The 23961-nt window shown below is 32.0% G+C and overlaps 2 protein-coding genes and 1 long non-coding RNA gene across 3 annotated transcripts; all 3 read left to right on the top strand.

Moving 5' to 3' along the window:
- Positions 1–5911: 5911 nt before the first annotated feature.
- On the top strand, positions 5912–7285 carry LOC128542810 (uncharacterized). The gene is made up of 3 exons (XR_008365680.1): positions 5912–6001; positions 6500–6539; positions 7198–7285. It is a non-coding gene; the product is annotated as an uncharacterized LOC128542810 (long non-coding RNA).
- Positions 7286–8976: 1691 nt separating this feature from the next.
- Positions 8977–17893, top strand: LOC128542723 (uncharacterized). The gene is made up of 14 exons (XM_053512697.1): positions 8977–9062; positions 9149–9271; positions 9794–9833; positions 10492–10598; positions 10821–10881; positions 14260–14478; positions 14585–14723; positions 14816–14963; positions 15557–15670; positions 15757–15879; positions 16378–16417; positions 17156–17262; positions 17471–17531; positions 17652–17893. The coding sequence occupies exons 2-14, from the start codon at positions 9266–9268 to the stop codon at positions 17891–17893; spliced, it is 1407 nt and encodes a 468-aa protein (XP_053368672.1). The 5' UTR covers positions 8977–9062; positions 9149–9265.
- LOC128542560 (uncharacterized) lies at positions 11353–14268 on the top strand. Its single transcript, XM_053512471.1, has 7 exons — positions 11353–11459; positions 11552–11699; positions 12245–12358; positions 12445–12567; positions 13065–13104; positions 13763–13869; positions 14094–14268. The coding sequence occupies exons 1-7, from the start codon at positions 11389–11391 to the stop codon at positions 14226–14228; spliced, it is 738 nt and encodes a 245-aa protein (XP_053368446.1). The 5' UTR covers positions 11353–11388; the 3' UTR covers positions 14229–14268.
- Positions 17894–23961: the final 6068 nt, after the last annotated feature.

Raw genomic sequence — 23961 nt, 5'->3', positions numbered from 1 at the left:
CATGTGATCTGCTTAGGATTTATCTTCTTGTAGTGATTAACCACTTGATGGGTTAACCGAGGGATGGTTCCACTTGATGACCATGAAGTTGGTCTTGGAATCAGCTTATATGGACAGGTTTTCTGTGATGGTTTGTGACTACAGTCAATGAGTAGTTTTTTTTTAAATCACAGTCTCTAACAAGGAAACTGGTTTTATATTTACTTTTCCTGTAAACCTTCAACCTCATAGCACACAAATAGAGCAGGGATTCTCTCCATGGTCATACTATCTGATGTCAGCCCAATGAGAATGATTTCCCTGTTTCTCTCAAGGTTTCTTCGTATTGTCATCTCAAAGAGGTTTTTTCTGCACACAGGGCTTGTTTATCAGGGACAAAGTCACTCATTACTCACTCATTGTCTATAAGTCACCGAGGTCCTGATACCTATTCCAGACTTACATTTACATTTACATTTAGGCATTTGGCAGACGCTCTTATCCTTTTTTTTTTTTATCTCATTACACATCTGAGCAGTTGAGGGTTAAGGGCCTTGCTCAAGGGCCCAACAGTGCAACTTAGTGGTTGTAGGGTTTAATGATACTGAGTAATGATACGACACCTGTGGAGCAGACAGCGCCTTGTTTGTGGTTGTTGTGTGGTCCCTGGTGGATGCTTTGATGTTTCCATTTGCAAGTAAGTTAGAAAGCAATAAAGGAATCCTGACACAGTAGGATTTGTGAATAAATAACATTATCTGGGATTATAAGGATTATCTGGACGACTCACAGCACTGCTTAAGTGTACAGCTTCTGTTTTTTTAGGACCATCTTGCTTTTATGTTTACATAATGCCCCGCTTGTCGAAACCAATTATAAACTAAACACAGATTCCTATTTTGTCCTAATTAGAGGACAACTGGAAGGACATGGATGCTCCCACCAACAGCAGTAACACTAAACACTCCTCATGTGACCAAATGAACCTCTTTAATGCACTTCTAATGAGTGACAGAATTAATATAAACAATTCAAGTGAGTAACATAATTATAGTAATATTTTGCTAATAAATAGGTATTCTCTCTCTTTCTCTCTTTCTCTTTTCTTAGGGTAACTTGTCACAAATAAATGATAATCTAAAGTGGAAATTCCTGCCCTGTATTAGTTACATAGAGTGTTTTCTGAACGTTTACTGTATTTATTTGTTTGGATCTTTCATTATTTTTCTGTACAGTGGTAACCAGTGGACTGTGGCTCATTTGTTTTCCTTCTTCTCTTTATGCAGCTTATAGCACAGAAAACAATTGCTCCTACAACAGCAGAGAGCGGTTTGCAGAGGACCTGGATACATCACTCTGCAAATGGGACATCTGCCAGTGTTTTGTGGAGTGCACCTCTTTAAATCTCAGCAAAAACATAACTGGTGTGAACAATGTAATGAAACTGCTGCAGAATGATGCAACTACAGGTCAAAACAACACTTGGCTAGTCATCTTCGGTATGTCATAAGTCGAAATTCCTTTAATAAATGATCAATTTCTTAATTTGTATAACACAGTTAAATTATCGTAAAAAAAAACATCATTGGCATTATCCAATTTATTTTTTGCCAGTTGCCCTTAATTTTTGAATGTATTTTATTTTTTAAACTGAATGTAGGTACAGAAAATGACACATATAATGTCATAGAGTGTGGATCAGATGAAATGGCTGCATTTGTATCCAACATGGGTGTAACAATACAAAGAGAACTACACAAGGTGTGCAGTAAGATATTTTCAGCAGGTCCATTCCTTGTGGATAATATAAACACCATAGATGCTCGGCCTTTGAAGAGTTCTGCTCCACAGGTAACACTTTGCTAAATCTGATCAGAATAGTAAATAAACAATCAAGGATTAATATAATTCCTCTCACATTTTTCATATGTAAGACATGCGACTTGATGTTTAAACATGATTTTTTTTTTTTCACGTTATGTTTTTATATGAAGGTATACAAGGCATGTGATTTTTAAAACATCGCTATTTTATTTTCATGTTAGGTCATGTCTTTTATTTTCAAAGTTCTTTTTAAATACACAATTAATGTATTTTTCTTCCAACCATATATTTATGAGAATTTTTTGGCTTATTTTTTTTAATTTGATTCTTATTCTGTGGGAAATTAGATGGTTGTCGTTTTCATTTTGCATCATTGTGGTTATTCTCATAGGGATACTATACAGTGTCTTGCCAGTTCTATGATAAAACAGGTATGTATGATTTTGTCATGTTCTGCAAAGTTTTAGTTAGTTATTGTTGGTGCAATTGTAATGAGACTAAACAGTGATAGCATTTTTTTTTAATGAAATCTTAAGTTAGGTTTGGATTAAAGTTGGATTAAAGTGATAAGAAAAAGTACAAAACTTACCTCTGATCTTATTCTTAAATTTTATTCTTATTCTTAAACATGTACAAAATGAGGTGTGTGAATTGTTGGTAGTGATGATTCTTTGGTAATGAAATAATAATGAAGATACAAATCTTCTAAAGATATATTACATGAAATACTTTATAGGGGAAATAGTTCTGTTTTAGGTTATTCACTATGAAATCACTGGTGTCAAAAGTATTCACATTCATTACTTGAGTAGAAGTATAGATACTAGGGTAGGAAAAGACTTCTTTAGAAGTTGAAGTATCAACTCAAGCTTTTTACTCAAGTAAAAGTGTAAAAGTACTGGTTTTAAAACTACTTAAAGTTCAAAAGTAAAAGAAACGTGAGGGGAAAAAAAGAGAAATAATGATAAAAACTTTAAGCTGTGCCACGGGCCTATATACTGCACTAACACCTTATAAAAAAAGAAAAAGAAAAATGTGTTGTTTTTTTTGTTGTACTTTTTAATGGCCATAGTGATTTGGGATACTGTATATGGCAATTAAAAAAGAATGCATTTTAGTACAATGCAAATACATTAAAGAACCATATATGTGTACTACTGAACATTAACATGTTTATGGAGAAGAAGATATGATAACTAGTTGCCTATAAGTATTTTAATGGTGCAAAAAGTCAAACTTCAGAGGCATGTCATCGGTAACCTTTATTGGAATGTAAATGTACATCCAAGTTTAGCTGCAGGAATCTGTGAGGGCAACATACAAGAAAATTAGTGTACCCAGGGCAGGCTTAGTAACAGTTACCCTTGTATGGTTGTCTACAATAAACATTAGTGCTGTCAGAATGAATGATTAATCCAAGTGAATAATCAAAAAAATATATATCATTCCTGTTACCTTCCTGGTGCTGTTACCTTCCTCGCTGGTGCTTGGTTGTGACATTTCGCTTGAATCTTGAGTCTCTATCACGGACATCTTCGTCTACTTATCACAACCTTATCAACCGAAAATGCTATTTTATTCAAATGTCCTTGCTGGAGTGTGTGACGTGACGTCATGTGCAGGTGCGATGGATCGTGTACCAACCAATAGGGTGTCGGAATGGTATGTTTATACTTCTCATCCAACCACAATCAAATTCACTCCATCCGGATGGTGCGATTTTTCTGGATGTTTTTTTTTGTTTTGTTTTTTGAATGACAAGCTGAAATAAAATAGGAGTAACGAGGCTATTTTTCTCGTAGTAGAAAGTACTCGTTTCTTGAGTAGAAAGTACAGATAATTGCGAAAATGTAAAATGTAAGGAGTAGAAGTAAAAAGTCGGCTGAAAAATTATTACTCCAGTAAAGTATAGATACCCAAAATTTCTACTTAAGTAAGGTAAGTATTTGTACTTCGTTACTTGACACCTCTGTATGAAATTAATAGTAACTATTCATTAAGTGTCCACTTAAACCTTTTAATCTTTACTTAATATACTGTTGTGTAGATCGCAATCTCTCCTCACTTTTTCTTTCTATTTGTAACTGACACCTATGAACTTAATAAATGCGGATCATACAAGGATATATGGACGATGTAGATGGGAGAAAAACTTAGATTTTTCATTTGGTCCTAAAGTGGATAAGCAAGATTTAGACTGGCGAATTATAAAAAAGTTACTGAATTCTCTATTATAATGCAATTTAGAACATTGTACAATGTTCACAGTGTAATGTCCTGACAAGTTAATACCATGTAATTTATTCATTAAACAGTGTCTATCCAGTACTGTACACTGACACCAGCACCCCCTATTGACTTTGCTTTAAAAGCTGCAAAAGTATTTAAAGAACATTACTTACTAATGAATTTCAGGCAGATTTGAAGACTTATTGATTAATCATTCTCCATATTGTATAATCATATCAAACTTTACCTATCAGTTTTACTCTTGGTGATGAATAATGACCCATTTAAAAGGTTAGATTTCATAGATTTCATGAATAGACTCCATTCATATCCATCTTATTGATATGGCCTGAGTGCACCTCATTCATTTTTTAATGATACACAAGTAATCCTGCATGTTTGAAGCTGTTAGGATTAACTTATTAAAATTAGTTTTGTATATATTTGGTATATATTCAGAATATTTGGTCTCTATTAGAGTAGAAGTGATATGACATGTTTTTTATTTAACCAACCTCAAGAACTTTACCAGCAGCAATACTGTAAACTACTCATATAATCATATGACTCCCTTGCATGCATGTTCATTTGTTTATTTTTTCTCTTTGTGCAGTTAATTGAATCAGAATGAGTTACTTTTAATCAAACAGTTAAATTCCATTTAAAATCTATTAATGTGAATTATGTTTAATTTACAATTTTAACATTTTATTTAACTTTAGATGAGATTAATATCACATGTAATGTTACAAAGTGTGAGTCAGATAAAATCAATGCTCTGATATCTGACATGGATCTAATAAGACTGGAGAAAGTACAAAATATGTGTGATAAATCAGTTTCTTCAGATATCTACATTAGGTAAGAAAACAGTAGAAAACAAGATACACTGCTCAAATCTGTGTGAGTCTATACATTTAGACTAAATGTTATGTTGATGTTTGTGCAATACAGGGCAGAGAAAAAGAACATCGATCAGCAAATCACCTTGGATTTTAACGGGACAAACAAAACCTACGATTACAAGAACTTTAAGATGATTGTAGTTAAGATAGATATGAATACCACGAATGAGGACTACATAAGAATCCTCGCTCCACAGGTAACACTCAGCTATAGCCAATGCTAAATTAACCAAATTATTAAACACCATGGAGCATGCAGTAATAGGAACACAATAAAAGATATGATAGTGGGATGTGATCCAACATGAAAAAGAGTTACAGTTACCAGCCTGAAGTTAATTATTGTCTAATAGTAGCTTTTATCTTACAAAAAACATCACTGTGCCCCAAATATTTTTTTCTCTGTTAAGTAACAACAAATATGAACAGAGTCATACTGTAATCTGATGTCATAAAAGTTTCTTTGGATGAGACATTATTGTAAGAATAATCCCATACTGTAACAAGAGCGTACATGTGATCATGATTAGCTTTTGCCATTACTGTTAAACTTGATATTATAGAAGTTATTAAATTCTAGAATTTAGCAGTGATGTTGTAGAATGATCAATTAGCTTGAAGGACAATTAATAATAAAAACCCGCAGCAATTAAAAACAGCAAGATAATAATTATCTTCTGTTTAAAGTATTTGAGTCAATGTTATCTGATCTGAATAATATCTGTCTTTACTGTCTGATAGCTGTCCGATGATGATCCCCCCATAGACGTACACTTTCCTGTTAAACCATTTAGGAATGTCTCAGAGAAGCTCAGAGTCGGTGTAGTGACATATCGCTCTGATCAACAATTTGTAGTAAGTTTTAAATAAACTTTTAGAATCTCTCTAAAATGCATTCTCAGAAAACACTCATCTATATTCATTTCTGCACATTTTCACAGAATAACTCGTACCCTGTGTTGAAGTCCAGAGTCATTCGAGTTGAGACTGTTGGACATGAGACCAGAAACTTGTCCGATAGACTTTTTATAAATTTCCCAGTAAACAGTACTGAAATAATGACTGTAAGTATTTTTTTATGATCATAGTTTTGGCATGGTTAAAACCTTGTCCTGACTTATGGCACTCTCAAACTGTATTGAAAAGTCACATAATCTCATGAGAACAATCACATGGGTTTTATTTATTATGTAATTTTTAGACTTTATGTGGGTTTTTTACATAATTTTTTCCCATGATTTTTTTATACATGTAAGCCTGTGTTTTGTATTTCTATGAGTGATTTTATGCATTGTTCTTCAACTGTTTCATGTGCTTTTTAGAATTTTTACAACTTATTCATTTCTTTTCATGGTACAAAAAAATAGTTTTGGTTTAAATTGTTCTGATGTGATTTTTCTCACAGGATTAATTTATAGTCACATGTGATCTTTATTGATTATGTAATGTGATGGGGTTTACTAGAATTCACATGTGCAACTTCAGAGTATGAAAGAGAATTCAATCTTAGAATGGTTTATTTTAGCGAGCTGTTAATGTTGCCCTTGTGTTTATTCTCTTAGGGAAACTACAGCCTCTTATGTCAGTTCTATAATCAAACAGGTATGCAGGTTTATTTTCCTCATGTGCTGCAAAGATTTAGTTACATGTACAGTTTGCAAAAAAGAAGGTCAAAAAAGTCTAAATTCTGTGTTTATTTATTTAAATAAATTATTTACATGTATACGTTTAATTGTCTAAATTCTTTGTGCTGCTCACTTTCATATGTGAGGTGGTTTAAAGTGATGTAGAATCAAGTAGGAACAATTACATATGATGGCTAAAGATAAAACAAGAGATGTAGTAAATATATAAGTACAACAATAGTTAAAAGTAAATAAAAAATACAAATTTAAATAAATTACCAGATAGATAGATAGATAGATAGATAGATATTTGAACAATTAAATTATAAAATTTTAATAAAATAAAACTTTAATTACCAAAACAAAGTAATCATTTTATTTAAATGCAACTTGAAAAAGATATGAAGTTAAATATTTTTTTAAAGAGTGTAGTGAGCTTCACTGCTCTGATCATTTCTCACTTACACAGCTACCATAACTTAACATTCCTATTAATTTCATTTTTAAAAAATAAGTGATATTTATTTTTTAAATGCTATAAAATGAATATAGTACAGTAGCTCAATAAAGACTTTAATAATTACACTACTTTACTTATTAAAACTAACTGTAGATTATTATTTGTTCCTGATTAGTGAACAAGTGGGATGTCATGGGGTCTTTCACCAACCTGGAGAACTTTAACAGCAGCAACACTGTAAACTGTTCATATAATCACATGACCCCCTTCGCTGTAATTCTGGTAAGCACTGAGTTAGTATCATAATTCAAATACATGAACTAGTTATTCTATCCATACATCCATCTTGGAACATCTGTAGTCCAACTAGAGACCGTGGAGACCAATGGTGACCATTGTATTTATTAGTTATTCTATAGATTTATTAGGAAATATGTACAGTACTCTGTTTACCTGTCTCTCTCTCTCTCTCTCTCTCTCTCTCTCTCTCTCTCTCTCTCAGGTTTACGAGACACTAAATTGTCATCAGCATCACAACAATCTGCCCCGTGTTACTTATACAGGTTGTGATGTTTTATGTGATCTTTTATTGCTTTTCTCAAAATTGAATATATTTAATGTTTGTTTGTTTTTAATACAATGTTATCCAAAGATTTTTTTTCTTGTTTCTTCTCTTTGTGCAGCTAATCAGACAGGAAACTATTTATTCTACATCAGCACAGAACTGGACTTTACAGTGAGCTCTAATACATCACTCTGTAACTGGGGAGGCTCCCACTGCTATGTGGAGTGCACTTCTCTCAATTTCACTACGAATATAATGAGTGTAAACGACATAATAAAACTGGTTCAAAAAGATCAGCTAACAGGGCAAAGCAACGTTCAGATGGTCTTCAACATGGGCAAGTCACAAACTTTTTTTTATGAAAAAATTTATTATAAAAAAAAACTTTTATTATGTGCTTTATATTTAATTTTTTTTTAACATTTTATTTAACTTTAGATGAGATTAATATCACATGTAATGTTACAAAGTGTGATTCGGATAAAATCAATGCTCTGATATCTGACATGGATCTAATAAGACTGGAGAAAGTACAAAATATGTGTAATAAATCAGTTTCTTCAGATATCTACATTAGGTAAGAAAACAGTAGAAAACAGATACGCTGCTCAAATCTGTGTGAGTCTATACATTTAGACTAAATGTTATGTTGATGTTTGTGCAATACAGGGCAGAGAAAAAGTACATCGATCAGCAAATCACCTTGGATTTTAACGGGACAAACAAAACCTACGAGTACAAGAACTTTAAGATGATTGTAGTTAAGATAGATATGAATACCACGAATGAGGACTATATAAGGATCCCCGCTCCACAGGTAACACTCAGCTATAGCCAATGCTAAATTAACCAAATTATTAAACACCATGTAGCATGCAGTAATAGGAACACAATAAAAGATATGATAGTGGGATGTGATCCAACATGAAAAAGAGTTACAGTTACCAGCCTGAAGTTAATTATTGTCTAATAGTAGCTTTTATCTTACAAAAAACATCACTGTGCCCCAAATATTTTTTTCTCTGTTAAGTAACAACAAATATGAACAGAGTCATACTGTAATCTGATGTCATAAAAGTTTCTTTGGATGAGACATTATTGTAAGAATAATCCCATGCTTTAACAAGAGCGTACATGTGATCATGATTAGCTTTTGCCATTACTGTTAAACTTGATGTTATAGAAGTTATTAAATTCTAGAATTTAGCAGTGATGTTGTGGAATGATTAATTAGCTTGAAGGACAATTAATAATAAAAACCTGCAGCTATTAAAAACAGCAAGATAATAATAATCTTCTGTTTAAAGTATTTGAGCCAATGTTATCTGATCTGAATAATATCTGTCTTTACTGTCTGATAGCTGTCCAATGATGATCCCCCCATAGACGTACACTTTCCTGTTAAACCATTTAGGAATGTCTCAGAGAAGCTCAGAGTCGGTGTAGTGACATATCGCTCTGATCAACATTTTGTAGTAAGTCTTTAATAAACTTTCACAATCTCTCTAAAATGCATTCTCAGAAAACACTCATCTATATTCATTTCTGCACATTTTCACAGAATAACTCGTACCCTGTGTTGAAGTCCAGAGTCATTCGAGTTGAGACTGTTGGACATGAGACCAGAAACTTGTCCGATAGACTTTTTATAAATTTCCCAGTAAACAGTACTGAAATAATGACTGTAAGTATTTTTTATGATCATAGTTTTGGCATGGTTAAAACCTTGTCCTGACTTATGGCACTCTCTCAAACTGTATTGAAAAGTCACATAATTCCATGAGAACAATCACATGGGTTTTATTTATTATGTGATTTTTAGACTTTATGTGTTTCTTTCCATAATTTTTTCCCATGATTTTTTTATACATGTAAGGCCTGTGTTTTGTATTTCTATGAGTGATTTTATGCATTGTTCTTCAACTGTTTCATGTGCTTTTTAGAATTTTTACAACTTATTCATTTCTTTTCATGGTACAAAAAAATAGTTTTGGTTTAGGTTGTTCTGATGTGATTTTTCTCACAGGATTAATTTATAGTCACATGTGATCTTTATTGATTATGTAATGTGATCTTTATTGATTATGTAATGTGATGGGGTTTACTAGAATTCACATGTGCAACTTCAGAGTATGAAAGAGAATTCAATCTTAGAATGGTTTATTTTAGCGAGCTGTTAATGTTGCCCTTGTGTTTATTCTCTTAGGGAAACTACAGCCTCTTATGTCAGTTCTATAATCAAACAGGTATGAAGGTTTATTTTCCTCATGTGCTGCAAAGATTTGGTTACATGTACAGTTTGCAAAAAAGAAGGTCAAAAAAGTCTAAATTCTGTGTTTATTTATTTAAATAAATTATTTACATGTATACGTTTAATTGTCTAAATTCTTTGTGCTGCTCACTTTCATATGTGAGGTGGTTTAAAGTGACGTAGAATCAAGTAGGAACAATTACATATAATGGCTAAAGATAAAACAAGAGATGTAGTAAATATATAAGTACAACAATAGTTAAAAGTAAATAAAAAATACAAATTTAAATAAATTACCAGATAGATAGATAGATAGATAGATAGATATTTGAACAATTAAATTATAAAATTTAAATTAAATAAAACTTTAATTACCAAAACAAAGTAATAATTTCATTTAAATGCCACTTGAAAAGATACAAAGTTGAATATTTTTTTAAAGAGTGTAGTGAGCTTCACTGCTCTGATCATTTCTCACTTACACAGCTACCATAACTTAACATTCCTATTAATTTCATTTTTAAAAAATAAGTGATATAATTTTTTTTAAATGCTATAAAATGAATATAGTACAGTAGCTCAGTAAAGACTTTACTAATTACACTACTTTACTTATTAAAACTAACTGTAGATTATTATTTGTTCCTGATTAGTGAACAAGTGGGATGTCATGGGGTCTTTCACCAACCTGGAGAACTTTAACAGCAGCAACACTGTAAACTGTTCATATAATCACATGACCCCCTTCGCTGTATTTCTGGTAAGCACTGAGTTAGTATCATAATTCAAATACATGAACTAGTTATTCTATCCATACATCCATCTTGGAACATCTGTAGTCCAACTAGAGACCGTGGAGACCAATGGTGACCATTGTATTTATTAGTTATTCTATAGATTTATTAGGAAATATGTACAGTACTCTGTTTACCTGTCTCTCTCTCTCTCTCTCTCTCTCTCTCTCTCTCTCTCTCTCTCTCAGGTTTACGAGACACTAAATTGTCATCAGCATCACAACAATCTACCCCGTGTTACTTATACAGGTTGTGATGTTTTATGTGATCTTTTATTGCTTTTCTCAAAATTGAATATATTTAATGTTTGTTTGTTTTTAATACAATGTTATCCAAAGATTTTTTTTCTTGTTTCTTCTCTTTGTGCAGCTAATCAGACAGGAAACTATTTATTCTACATCAGCACAGAACTGGACTTTACAGTGAGCTCTAATACATCACTCTGTAACTGGGGAGGCTCCCACTGCTATGTGGAGTGCACTTCTCTCAATTTCACTACGAATATAATGAGTGTAAACGACATAATAAAACTGGTTCAAAAAGATCAACTGACAGGGCAAAGCAACGTTCAGATGGTCTTCAACATGGGCAAGTCACAAACTTTTTTTTATGAAAAAATTTATTATAAAAAAAAACTTTTATTATGTGCTTTATATTTAATTTTTTTTAACATTTTATTTAACTTTAGATGAGATTAATATCACATGTAATGTTACAAAGTGTGAGTCAGATAAAATCAATGCTCTGATATCTGACATGGATCTAATAAGACTGGAGAAAGTACAAAATATGTGTAATAAATCAGTTTCTTCAGATATCTACATTAGGTAAGAAAACAGTAGAAAACAGATACGCTGCTCAAATCTGTGTGAGTCCATACATTTAGACTAAATGTTATGTTGATGTTTGTGCAATACAGGGCAGAGAAAAAGTACATCGATCAGCAAATCACCTTGGATTTTAACGGGACAAACAAAACCTACGAGTACAAGAACTTTAAGATGATTGTAGTTAAGATAGATATGAATACCACGAATGAGGACTATATAAGGATCCCCGCTCCACAGGTAACACTCAGCTATAGCCAATGCTAAATTAAACAAATTATTAAACACCATGTAGCATGCAGTAATAGGAAAACAATAAAAGATATGATAGTGGGATGTGATCCAACATGAAGAAGAGTTACAGTTACCAGCCTGAAGTTAATTATTGTCTAATAGTAGCTTTTATCTTACAAAAAACATCACTGTGCCCCAAATATTTTTTTCTCTGTTAAGTAATAACAAATATGAACAGAGTCATACTGTAATCTGATGTCATAAAAGTTTCTTTGGATGAGACATTATTGTAAGAATAATCCCATGCTTTAAGAAGAGCATACATGTGGTAATGATTAGCTTTTGCCATTACTGTTAAACTTGATGTTAAAGAAGTTATTGGATTCAAGAATTCAACAGTGATGTTGTAGAATGATTAATTAGCTTGAAGGACAATTAATAATAAAAACCTGCAGCTATTAAAAACAGCAAGATAATAATAATCTTCTGTTTCAAAGTATTTGAGCCAATGTTATCTGATCTGAATAATATCTGTCTTTACTGTCTGATAGCTGTCCGATGATGATCCCCCCATAGACGTACACTTTCCTGTTAAACCATTTAGGAATGTCTCAGAGAAGCTCAGAGTCGGTGTAGTGACATATCGCTCTGATCAACATTTTGTAGTAAGTCTTTAATAAACTTTTATAATCTCTCTAAAATGCATTCTCAGAAAACATTCATTTATATTAATTTCTGCACATTTTCACAGAATAACTTGTACCCTGTGTTGAAGTCCAGAGTCATTCGAGTTGAGACTGTTGGACATGAGACCAGAAACTTGTCCGATAGACTTTTTATAAATTTCAAAGTGAACAGTACTGAAATAATGACTGTAAGTATTTTTTATGATCATAGTTTTGGCATGGTTAAAACCTTGTCCTGACTTATGGCACTCTCAAACTGTATTGAAAAGTCACATAATCTCATGAGAACAATCACATGGGTTTTATTTATTATGTGATTTTTAGACTTTATGTGGGTTTTTTACATAATTTTTTCCCATGATTTTTTATACATGTAAGGCCTGTGTTTTGTATTTCTATGAGTGATTTTATGCATTGTTCTTTAAATGTTTCATGTGCTTTTTAGAATTTTTACAACTTATTCATTTCTTTTCATGGTACAAAAAAATAGTTTTGGTTTAAGTTGTTCTGATGTGATTTTTCTCACAGGATTAATTTATAGTCACATGTGATCTTTATTGATCACATGATGTGATGGGGTTTACTAGAACTCACATGTGCAACTTCAGAGTATGAAAGAGAATTCAATCTCAGAATGGTTTATTTTAGCGAGCTGTTAATTTTGCCCTTGTGTTTATTCTCTTAGGGAAACTACAGCCTCTTATGTCAGTTCTATAATCAAACAGGTATGCAGGTTTATTTTCATCATGTGCTGCAAAGATTTGGTTACATGTACAGTTTGCAAAAAAGGAGGTCAAAAAAGTCTAAATTCTGTGTTTATTTATTTAAATAAATTATTTAAATTTATATGTTTAATTGTCTAAATTCTTTGTGCTGCTCACTTTCATATGTGAGGTGGTTTAAAGTGACGTAGAATCAAGTAGGAACAATTACATATAATGGCTAAAGATAAAACAAGAGATGTAGTAAATATATAAGTACAACAATAGTTAAAAGTAAATAAAAAATACAAATTTAAATAAATTACCAGATAGATAGATAGATAGATAGATAGATATTTGAACAATTAAATTATAAAATTTAAATTAAATAAAACTTTAATTACCAAAACAAAGTAATAATTTCATTTAAATGCCACTTGAAAAGATACAAAGTTGAATATTTTTTTAAAGAGTGTAGTGAGCTTCACTGCTCTGATCATTTCTCACTTACACAGCTACCATAACTTAACATTCCTATTAATTTCATTTTTAAAAAACAAGTGATATAATTTTTTTTAAATGCTATAAAATGAATATAGTACAGTAGCTCAATAAAGACTTTACTAATTACACTACTTTACTTATTAAAACTAACTGTAGATTATTATTTGTTCCTGATTAGTGAACAAGTGGGATGTCATGGGGTCTTTCACCAACCTGGAGAACTTTAACAGCAGCAACACTGTAAACTGTTCATATAATCACATGACCCCCTTCGCTGTAATTCTGGTAAGCACTGAGTTAGTATCATAATTCAAATACATGAACTAGTTATTCTATCCATACATCCACCTTGGAACATCTGTAGTCCAACTAGAGACCGTGGAGACCAATGGTGACCATTGTATTTATTAGTTATTCTATAGATTTATTAGGAAATATGTACAGTACTCTGTTTACCTGTCTCTCTCTCTCTCTCTCTCTCTCTCTCTCTCTCTCTTTCTGTCTTTCAGGTTTATACTCGACAAAGAGATCATCAGAATCACAACAACCTGCTCCGTGTTACTTACATAGGTTGTGTACTTTTATTGCTTCCTCACAGTTCAGTGTCTTTAATGTTTGTTTCTCCTACAATCTTAACCAGATAATTTTTTCCCTTTGTTTCTTCTTTTTGTGCAGCTAATCAGACAGGGAACTATTTATTTTACATCAGCACAGAACTGGAGTTTTCAGTCAGCTCTAATACATCACACTGTAACTGGGGAGGCTCCCACTGCTATGTGGAGTGCACTTCTATCAGTTTCACCAGTAATATAACGGATGTGAACAATATAATAAAACTGGAACAAAAAGATCAACTACCATGTCAAAGCGACACTCAGATGGTCTTTAACATGGGCAAGTCACAAACTGAATTTTTTTAATGCAACAGTTAAATTATTCAAAAACTGTTAATTATGTGCATTATGTTAATTAAAATTTTGAATATTTTATTTAACTTTAGATGAGATTAATATCACATGTTATGTTACAAAGTGTGAGTCAGATGAAATCAATGCTCTGATATCTGACATGGATCTAATAAGACTGGAGAAAATACAAAATATGTGTAATAAATCAGTTTCTTCAGATATCTACATTAGGTAAGAAAACAGTAGAAAACAGATACGCTGCTCAAATCTGTGTGAGTCCATACATTTAGACTAAATGTTATGTTGATGTTTGTGCAATACAGGGCAGAGAAAAAGTACATCGATCAGCAAATCACCTTGGATTTTAACGGGACAAACAAAACCTACGAGTACAAGAACTTTAAGATGATTGTAGTTAAGATAGATATGAATACCACGAATGAGGACTACATAAGAATCCTCGCTCCACAGGTAACACTCAGCTATAGCCAATGCTAAATTAAACAAATTATTAAACACCATGGAGCATGCAGTAATAGGAACACAATAAAAGATATGAAAGTGGGATGTGATCCAACATGAAGAAGAGTTACAGTTACCACCCTGAAGTTAATTATTGTCTAATAGTAGCTTTTATCTTACAAATCTTACAAAAACATGACTGTCCATGAATATTTTTTTTCTGTTACTGTAAGTAACAACAAGTGTGTTGTTTTACTCCATTCATTAGAAGAATTAGAAGAATATGAACAGAGTCATACTGTAATCTGATGTCATAAAAGTTTCTTTGGATGAGACATTATTGTAAGAATAATCCCATACTGTAACAAGAGCGTACATGTGATGATGATTTGCTTTTGCCATTACTGTTAAACTTGATGTTATAGAAGTTATTAAATTCTAGAATTCAACAGTGATGTTGTAGAATGATTAATTAGCCTGAAGGGCAATTAATAATAAAACCTGCAGCTATTAAAAACAGCAAGATAATAATTATCTTCTGTTTAAAGTATTTGAGCCAATGTTATCTGATCTGAATAATATCTGACTTTACTGTCTGATAGCTGTCCAATGATGATCCCCCCATAGACGTACACTTTCCTGTTAAACCATTTAGGAATGTCTCAGAGAAGCTCAGAGTCGGTGTAGTGACATATCGCTCTGATCAACATTTTGTAGTAAGTCTTTAATAAACTTTCACAATCTCTCTAAAATGCATTCTCAGAAAACATTCATCTATATTCATTTCTGCACATTTTCACAGAATAACTTGTACCCTGTGTTGAAGTCAAGAGTCATTCGAGTTGAGACTGTTGGACATGAGACCAGAAACTTGTCCGATAGACTTTTCATAAATTTTCCAGTAAACAGTACTGAAATAATGACTGTAAGTATTTTTTATGATCATAGTTTCGGCATGGTTAAAACCTTGTCCTGACTTATGGCACTCTCAAACTGTATTGAAAAGTCACGTAATCTCAAGAAAACAATCACATGAGTTTTATTTATTATGTAATTTTTAGACTTTATGTGGGTTTTTTACATAATTTTTTCCCATGATTTTTTATACATGTAAGGCCTGTGTTTTGTATTTCTATGAGTGATTTTATGCATTGTTCTTTAACTGTTTCATGTGCTTTTTAGAATTTTTTACAACTTATTCATTTCTTTTCATGGTACAAAAAATGAGTTTTGGTTTAAATTGTTCCGATGTGATTTTTCTTACAAGATTAATTTATAGTCACATGTGATCTTTATTGATCACATGATGTGATGGGGTTTACTAGAATTCACATGTGCAACTTCAGAGTATGAAAGAAAATTCTATCTCAAAATGGTTTATTTTAGCGAGCTTTTAATTTTGCCCTTGTGTTTATTCTCTTAGGGAAACTACAGCCTCTTATGTCAGTTCTATAATCAAACAGGTATGCAGGTTTATTTTCCTCATGTGCTGCAAAGATTTGGTTACATGTACAGTTTGCAAAAAAGGAGGTCAAAAAAGTTCAAATTCTGTGTTTATTTATTTAAATAAATTATGTAAATTTATACGTTTAATTGTCTAAATTCTTTGTGCCGCTCACTTTCATATGTGAGGTGGCATAAAGTGATGTATCAATTAGGAACAATTACATATAATGGCTAAAGATAAAACAAGAGATGAAGTAAATATATAAGTACAACAATAGTTATAAGAAACAATACATACTACATTTATATTATAGCATTTAAAAAATAAATATCACTTATTTATTAAAAATAAAAAAAATATTAATTTAAATTAATTAACAGATAGATAGATAGATAGATAGATAGATAGATAGATAGATAGATAGATAGATAGATATTTATTTGAACAATTAAATTATAAAATATAAATTAAATAAAACTTTAATAACCAAAACAAAGTAATAATTTCATTTAAATGCCACTTGAAAAAGATACGTGGTTATTATAGTGTAGTGAGCCTCACTGTTCTGATCATTTCTCACTTACACAGCTACCATAACTTAACATTCCTATTAATTTCATTTTTAATAAATAAGTGATATTTATTTTTTAAATGCTATAAAATAAATATAGTACAGTAGCTCAATAAAGACTTTAATAATTACACTACTTTACTTATTAAAACTAACTGTAGATTATTATTTGTTCCTGATTAGTGAACAAGTGGGATGTCATGGGGTCTTTCACCAACCTGGAGAACTTTAACAGCAGCAACACTGTAAACTGTTCATATAATCACATGACCCCCTTCGCTGTAATTCTGGTAAGCACTGAGTTAGTATCATAATTCAAATACATGAACTAGTTATTCTATCCATAAATCCATCTTGGAACATCTGTAGTCCAACTAGAGACCGTGGAGACCAATGGTGACCATTGTATTTATTAGTTATTTTATAGATTTATTAGGAAATATGTACCATATTCTCTGTTGATCTCTCTCTCTCTCTCTCTCTCTCTCTCTCTCTCAGGTTTACATGCCACAAAGAGATCGTCAGGGTGACAACAATCTGCCCCGTGTTACTTACACAGGTTGTGATTTTTATGTGATCTTTTATTGCTTTTCTTAAAATTGAGAATATTTAATGTTTGTTTGTTTTTAATACAATGTTATCCAGAGTTTTTTTCCCTTTGTTTCTTCTCTTTGTGCAGCTAATCAGACAGGGAACTATTTATTCTACATCAGCACAGAACTGGACTTTACAGTAACCCCTAATACATCACTCTGTAACTGGGGAGGCTCCCACTGCTATGTGGAGTGCACTTCTCTCAATTTGACCACAAATATAACGGGTGTGAATGACATAATGAAACTGGTACACAATGATCAGCTGACAGGTCAAAGCAACGTTCAGATGGTCTTCAACATGGGCAAGTCACAAACTTTTTTTTAATGAAAAAATTTATTATAAAAAAAAACTTTAATTATGTGCTTTATATTTAATTTTTTTTTTACATTTTATTTAACTTTAGATGAGAGTAATATCACATGTAATGTTACAAAGTGTGAATCAGATGAAATCAATGCTCTGATATCCGACATGGATCTAATAAGACTGGAGAAAGTACAAAATATGTGTAATAAATCAGTTTCTTCAGATATCTACATTAGGTAAGAAAACAGTAGAAAACAGATACGCTGCTCAAATCTGTGTGAGTCTATACATTTAGACTAAATGTTATGTTGATGTTTGTGCAATACAGGGCAGAGAAAAAGTACATCGATCAGCAAATCACCTTGGATTTTAACGGGACAAACAAAACCTACGAGTACAATAACTTTAAGATGATTGTAGTTAAGATAGATATGAATACCACAGATAAGGACTATATAAGGATCCCCGCTCCACAGGTAACACTCAACTATAGCCAATGCTAAATTAACCAAATAATTACAGTGATGTGGTAGAATGATTATTTAGCTTAAAGGACAATTTGTAATAAATATCTACATCAATTAAAAACACCAAGGTAATAAAAATCTTCTGTTTCAAAGTATCTAAATAATATCTGTCTTTACTGTCTGATAGCTGTCCGATGATGATCCCCCCATAGACGTACACTTTCCTGTTAAACCATTTAGGAATGTCTCGGAGAAGCTCAGAGTCGGTGTAGTGACATATCGCTCTGATCAACATTTTGTAGTAAGTCTTTAATAAACTTTCATAATCTCTCTAAAATGCATTCTCAGAAAATATTCATCTATATTTATTTCTGCACATTTTCACAGAATAACTTGTACCCTGTGATGAAGTCCAGAGTCATTCGAGTTGAGACTGTTGGACATGAGAGCAAGAACCTGTCAGATAGACTTTTTATAAATTTCAAAGGAAACAGTAGCAAAAAAATAACTGTAAGTAAATATTGTTTTTTGTAATCATAGTTTAAACCTTACCCAGGCTTGTTGCACTTTCATTCCATGTAGAAAATTCACATTAATGTCACATGAGAACAATCACATTTTTTTTTTATTTATGTGATTTTTAGACTTCATTCATTTGTTTCTTGAAATAATCTTTTTCAGTGTTTGCTTTTCTCACTTGTAAGGCCTGTGTTTTGTATTTTCAACTGTGATTTTTATACATTAATTTTTTTTATTTCCAGTTTAAAAATAAAACTTTTTATTACTTTAATGTTACTTATTATATGCATTTTTACAACTTATTTCTGTTGTTACATAAAATTATATTTGTTTTTAACAAATCAGATGTGGTTTTCACACAGGATTAATTTATAGTCACATGTGATCTTTATTGATCACATCATGCAATTGGTGTTTATTAGAATTATATGTGCAACTTCAGAGCATCAAAAGGAAATTAGATTTCAGAATTGATTATTTTAGCGAGTTATTAATTTTGTCCTTGTGTTTATTTTTAAAGGAAAACTATAACCTCTCATGTCGGTCCTATAATCAAACAGGTATGCAGGTTTATTTTCATTATGAGCTGCAAAGATTTAGTTACATGTACAGTTTGCACAAATGGGGTTGAAAAAAAGTCTAAATTCTTTGTTTATTTATCACTTCTATATGTGAGGTGGCTTGAAGTGATGTAGAGTCAAGTAGGAACAATTATATTACATGTAGCTGTACTAGAAGGCACAAAATAAAATAAGAGATAAAATGAATATATACATGCAATAGTAGCTGTAAGAAGATGGAAAAAAAGAATTTTAATTAAATAAACAGATGAGTCTAAGTAAATGAGTCTACTTGTTACACTACTTTATAAAAACTGCTTGAGTGTACAGTAATAGATTTTTTCATCATCTACTTCTTACACAGAATCCTGCCTGTTCGCAGCTATTGGATTTAAACTAACTGTAGATTATTATTTGTTCCTGATTAGAGAACAAGTGGGATGTCATGGGGTCTTTCACCAACCTGGAGAACTTTAACAGCAGCAACACTGTAAACTGTTCATATAATCACATGACCCCCTTCGTTGTAATTCTGGTAAGCACTGAGTTAGTATCATAATTCAAATACATGAACTAGTTATTCTATCCATACATCCACCTTGGAACATCTGTAGTCCAACTAGAGACCGTGGAGACCAATGGTGACCATTGTATTTATTAGTTATTCTATAGATTTATTAGGAAATATGTACAGTACTCTGTTTACCTGTCTCTCTCTCTCTCTCTCTCTCTCTCTCTCTCTCTCTCTCTCAGGTTTACGAGACACTAAATTGTCATCAGCATCACAACAATCTACCCCGTGTTACTTATACAGGTTGTGATGTTTTATGTGATCTTTTATTGCTTTTCTCAAAATTGAATATATTTAATGTTTGTTTGTTTTTAATACAGTACAATGTTATCCAAAGATTTTTTTTCTTTGTTTCTTCTCTTTGTGCAGCTAATCAGACAGGAAACTATTTATTCTACATCAGCACAGAACTGGACTTTACAGTGAGCTCTAATACATCACTCTGTAACTGGGGAGGCTCCCACTGCTATGTGGAGTGCACTTCTCTCAATTTCACCACGAATATAATGAGTGTAAACGACATAATAAAACTGGTACAAAAAGATCAGCTGACAGGTCAAAGCAACGTTCAGATGGTCTTTAACATGGGCAAGTCACAAACTTTTTTTTAATGAAAAAAATTATTATAAAAAAAAACTTTTATTATGTGCTTTATATATATATTTTTTAAACATTTTATTTAACTTTAGATGAGATTAATATCACATGTAATGTTACAAAGTGTGAGTCGGATGAAATCAATGCTCTGATATCTGACATGGATCTAATAAGACTGGAGAAAGTACAAAATATGTGTAATAAATCAGTTTCTTCAGATATCTACATTAGGTAAGAAAACAGTAGAAAACAGATACGCTGCTCAAATCTGTGTGAGTCCATACATTTAGACTAAATGTTATGTTGATGTTTGTGCAATACAGGGCAGAGAAAAAGTACATCGATCAGCAAATCACCTTGGATTTTGAAGGGCCAAACAAAACCTACGAGTACAAGAACTTTAAGATGATTGTAGTTAAGATAGATATGAATACCACGGATAAGGACTATATAAGGATCCCCGCTCCACAGGTAACACTCAGCTATAGCCAATGCTAAATTAAACAAATAATTGAACACCATGGAGCATGCAGTAATAGGAAAATAGATGGAAAAGAAGAGTTACTGTTACCTCCCTGAAAATAATTATTGCTAATAATAGAGTTTACCTTACAGAAAACATCACTTTCCCAATAATTTTACTTTTTTTTCTGTTAAATGACAAGAAATGTGGCTTTATTCTATTCATTAGAAGAGTTAGAAGAATATGACCAATATGATTTATAATCTGATGTCATAACATTTGGATGAGTTGTTATTGTAGGAATAATCCCATACCAAAACAAAAGCATGTACTGTACTGTATATACTGTAAAATCATGATTTGTGTTGAAATTACTGTAAAATATGATCTTATAGAAGTTATTAGTTAAAGTAAGTTAACAGTGATGTGGTAGAATGATTCGTTAGGTTGAAGGATAAATAGTTATTAAATCTCTAGCAATTAAACAATTAAAAAATTATTTGTTTCTTTTTTCTTAGGTGTCCAATGAAGATCCCTCCATAGACGTACACTTTCCTGTTAAACCATTTAGGAATGTCCCAGATAAGCTCAAAGTCGGTGTAGTGACATATCGCTCTGATCAACATTTTTTTGTACGTTTTTAATAAACTTCCATAATCTTTATAAAATGCATTCTCAGAAAACATTCATTTATATTAATTTCTTCACATTTTCACAGAATAACTTGTACCCTGTGTTGAAGTCCAGAGTCATTCGAGTTGAAACGGTTGCAAATGAGAGCAAGAACTTGTCCGATAGACTTTTTATAAATTTCCCAGTAAATAGTACTGAAATAATGACTGTAAGTAAATATCTTTTTTTTATGATAATAGTTTTGGCATGGTTAAAACCTTGTCCTGGCTTATGGCACTCTCATACTTCACATAAGAACAATCACATGAATGTTATTGACCATTTAAATGTTTTACATTTACAATTATTATTTATTTTTTTTTACATTTTTTTTAGATTTTATTATCATCTGAGTTTTGTACACATAGTCCTGTTATTTTTAATATGATATTTAAAAATCTTTATTACTTTTATGTGTTCCTTTTTCACATGCAATTTTTACACATCATTAATTTCTCTTCATGTTACATGAAAGGTGATTTGGTTGTAAATTGTTTAGATGGAATTTGCTCACAGGATTAATTTATTGTGATCATTATTGATTATATAATGTGACAGGGGTTAATTTGAATTTACATGTAAAATTTAGATCATAGCACAAAATTTTGAAAACAATGTTACTGACCTGTGATCACATTTAATTAACATAGAAAAACTTTTTTTTTTTTTAATCCTTTTCAGGTTTTTTTAAGCAAATCTTTTTATTATCCCTTTGTGTTTATTCCAATAGGAACATCTCTTATGTCAGTTCTATAATGAAACAGGTACAGTATGCAGTTTTCTTTTCTTTACATCACATGCTGCAAAGATTTAGTTACAATTTTGTACAAATTGGGCTAGATAAAATTCTAAACGTTATACTGCGGCAAATACTATGAAGTTCCCACTGCATCGGGAAAATATTAAAGAATGAAGCTGGAGTCAAAATAGAAAAATGTTCATTGATCAAGTACGTACTGCTTCCTCGCCACTGTCAGGTACTAAAAGCGTCGATCATGTTGTCACTAATTTCCTATCACGCACATGATCATACACTCAACGGGTCAGATGAGATTGAATCGAGTTAAATATACCACGACACGCCAGTGTTCACCATAAAGTAATAGTGTGAAAAATTAGGTCCACTATTTATAGTAAATTTTCTTAAGGTGACATAGACGCACTGATAATCTGCTGTACACACACCATAAACATAGTAAGTACTAGAAGAATGTAATGTAAACTTAATGCGGTCTTCTACAATGTGGCATGGACTTACCAGGGTCATAGCACAAGCCTGAAGCGGTCTTTGAGAGAACTCCATTGACGATGCAGTGACATTTGTTCAGAAACCTTTTCCATCTGTGCCATGCTTGTGTAACGTCAATGATGTCGCCAAGAGTATGAACGCCGTTAACTGGTCAATACTGTTCTTGCTATGCCCTTCTGAGTTCTTGCTTTGATCACGTCCTCACCAGGCCTTTTTCAGAATCTGTCCAAAACAACCATAGCAGGTCCACGCCAAAGGAGAAAATAATATGTCCTTTTTAGTTTCTACTGCGGTCCTGCCAAATTGTACAGGTTCTTACTGCATTCACCCAAATTTGTGTGTGGTGTAAAATTTGTATAGTGGGAATTTGGCTCACTCTGATGTGGGCTGTTACTCTGGGGCCCCAGTTTATCATTTTAATTCCAATTACAAAGTCAAATCTGTTCTAAATGAATGTTGTGAGCTTGACTGCTCTGATCATTTGCTTACATTCCACACAGCTATCTTAACTTCACTTTACTTATTTTTAATGAATAGATTCAAAATATTATGCTATAAAATAAATAGTCATTAAGCTATTCCAATTTAATAAAACCTGCTTGAGTGTACAGCATTCGTCTCTTATAATCTACTTCTTACACAGAATCCTGCCTGCTTGCAGCTATTAGATTCAAACTAACTATAGATTATTATTTATTCCTGATTAGTGAACAAATGGGATGTCACAGGATCTTTCACCAATTTTAGCAGCAACAGATCAGTAAACTGCTCATATGATCACATGACCCCCTTTGCTGTACTGCAGGTAAGCACTGAGTTATTATCAGAAATCAAGTGAGTAAACTATTAATAATGCTCTTTATTTCTTCTCTCTCTCTCTCTCTCCCTCCCTCCATACCCCACCGCGGAAGCAGAAGTGTGCTAGTGACAGAGGTTGTGATCTTACATCACTTTTTTCAGCACTCGCTGATCATTATTTATTTATTCA

The sequence above is a fragment of the Clarias gariepinus genome, chromosome 15 (genome assembly GCF_024256425.1).
Source record: "Clarias gariepinus isolate MV-2021 ecotype Netherlands chromosome 15, CGAR_prim_01v2, whole genome shotgun sequence".
Taxonomy (NCBI): domain Eukaryota; kingdom Metazoa; phylum Chordata; class Actinopteri; order Siluriformes; family Clariidae; genus Clarias; species Clarias gariepinus.
This window is presented reverse-complemented; position numbering and strand designations above follow the sequence as displayed.

What these genes read in the sequence shown, in the direction of transcription:
- LOC128542723 (XM_053512697.1), top strand. An exon ending in ACCCCGTGTTACTTATACAG is followed by an intron (nt 10,882 to 14,259) that starts GTTGTGATGTTT and finishes CTTTTTGTGCAG; the next exon opens with CTAATCAGACAGGGAACTAT. An exon ending in CCCCCTTCGCTGTAATTCTG is followed by an intron (nt 17,263 to 17,470) that starts GTAAGCACTGAG and finishes TCTCTCTCTCAG; the next exon opens with GTTTACATGCCACAAAGAGA.
- LOC128542560 (XM_053512471.1), top strand. Translation starts at nt 11,389, where the DNA reads ATGGATCTAATAAGACTGGAGAAAGTACAAAATATGTGTAATAAATCA. An exon ending in GCTCTGATCAACATTTTGTA is followed by an intron (nt 12,359 to 12,444) that starts GTAAGTCTTTAA and finishes ACATTTTCACAG; the next exon opens with AATAACTTGTACCCTGTGTT. An exon ending in TCAGTTCTATAATCAAACAG is followed by an intron (nt 13,105 to 13,762) that starts GTATGCAGGTTT and finishes GTTCCTGATTAG; the next exon opens with TGAACAAGTGGGATGTCATG.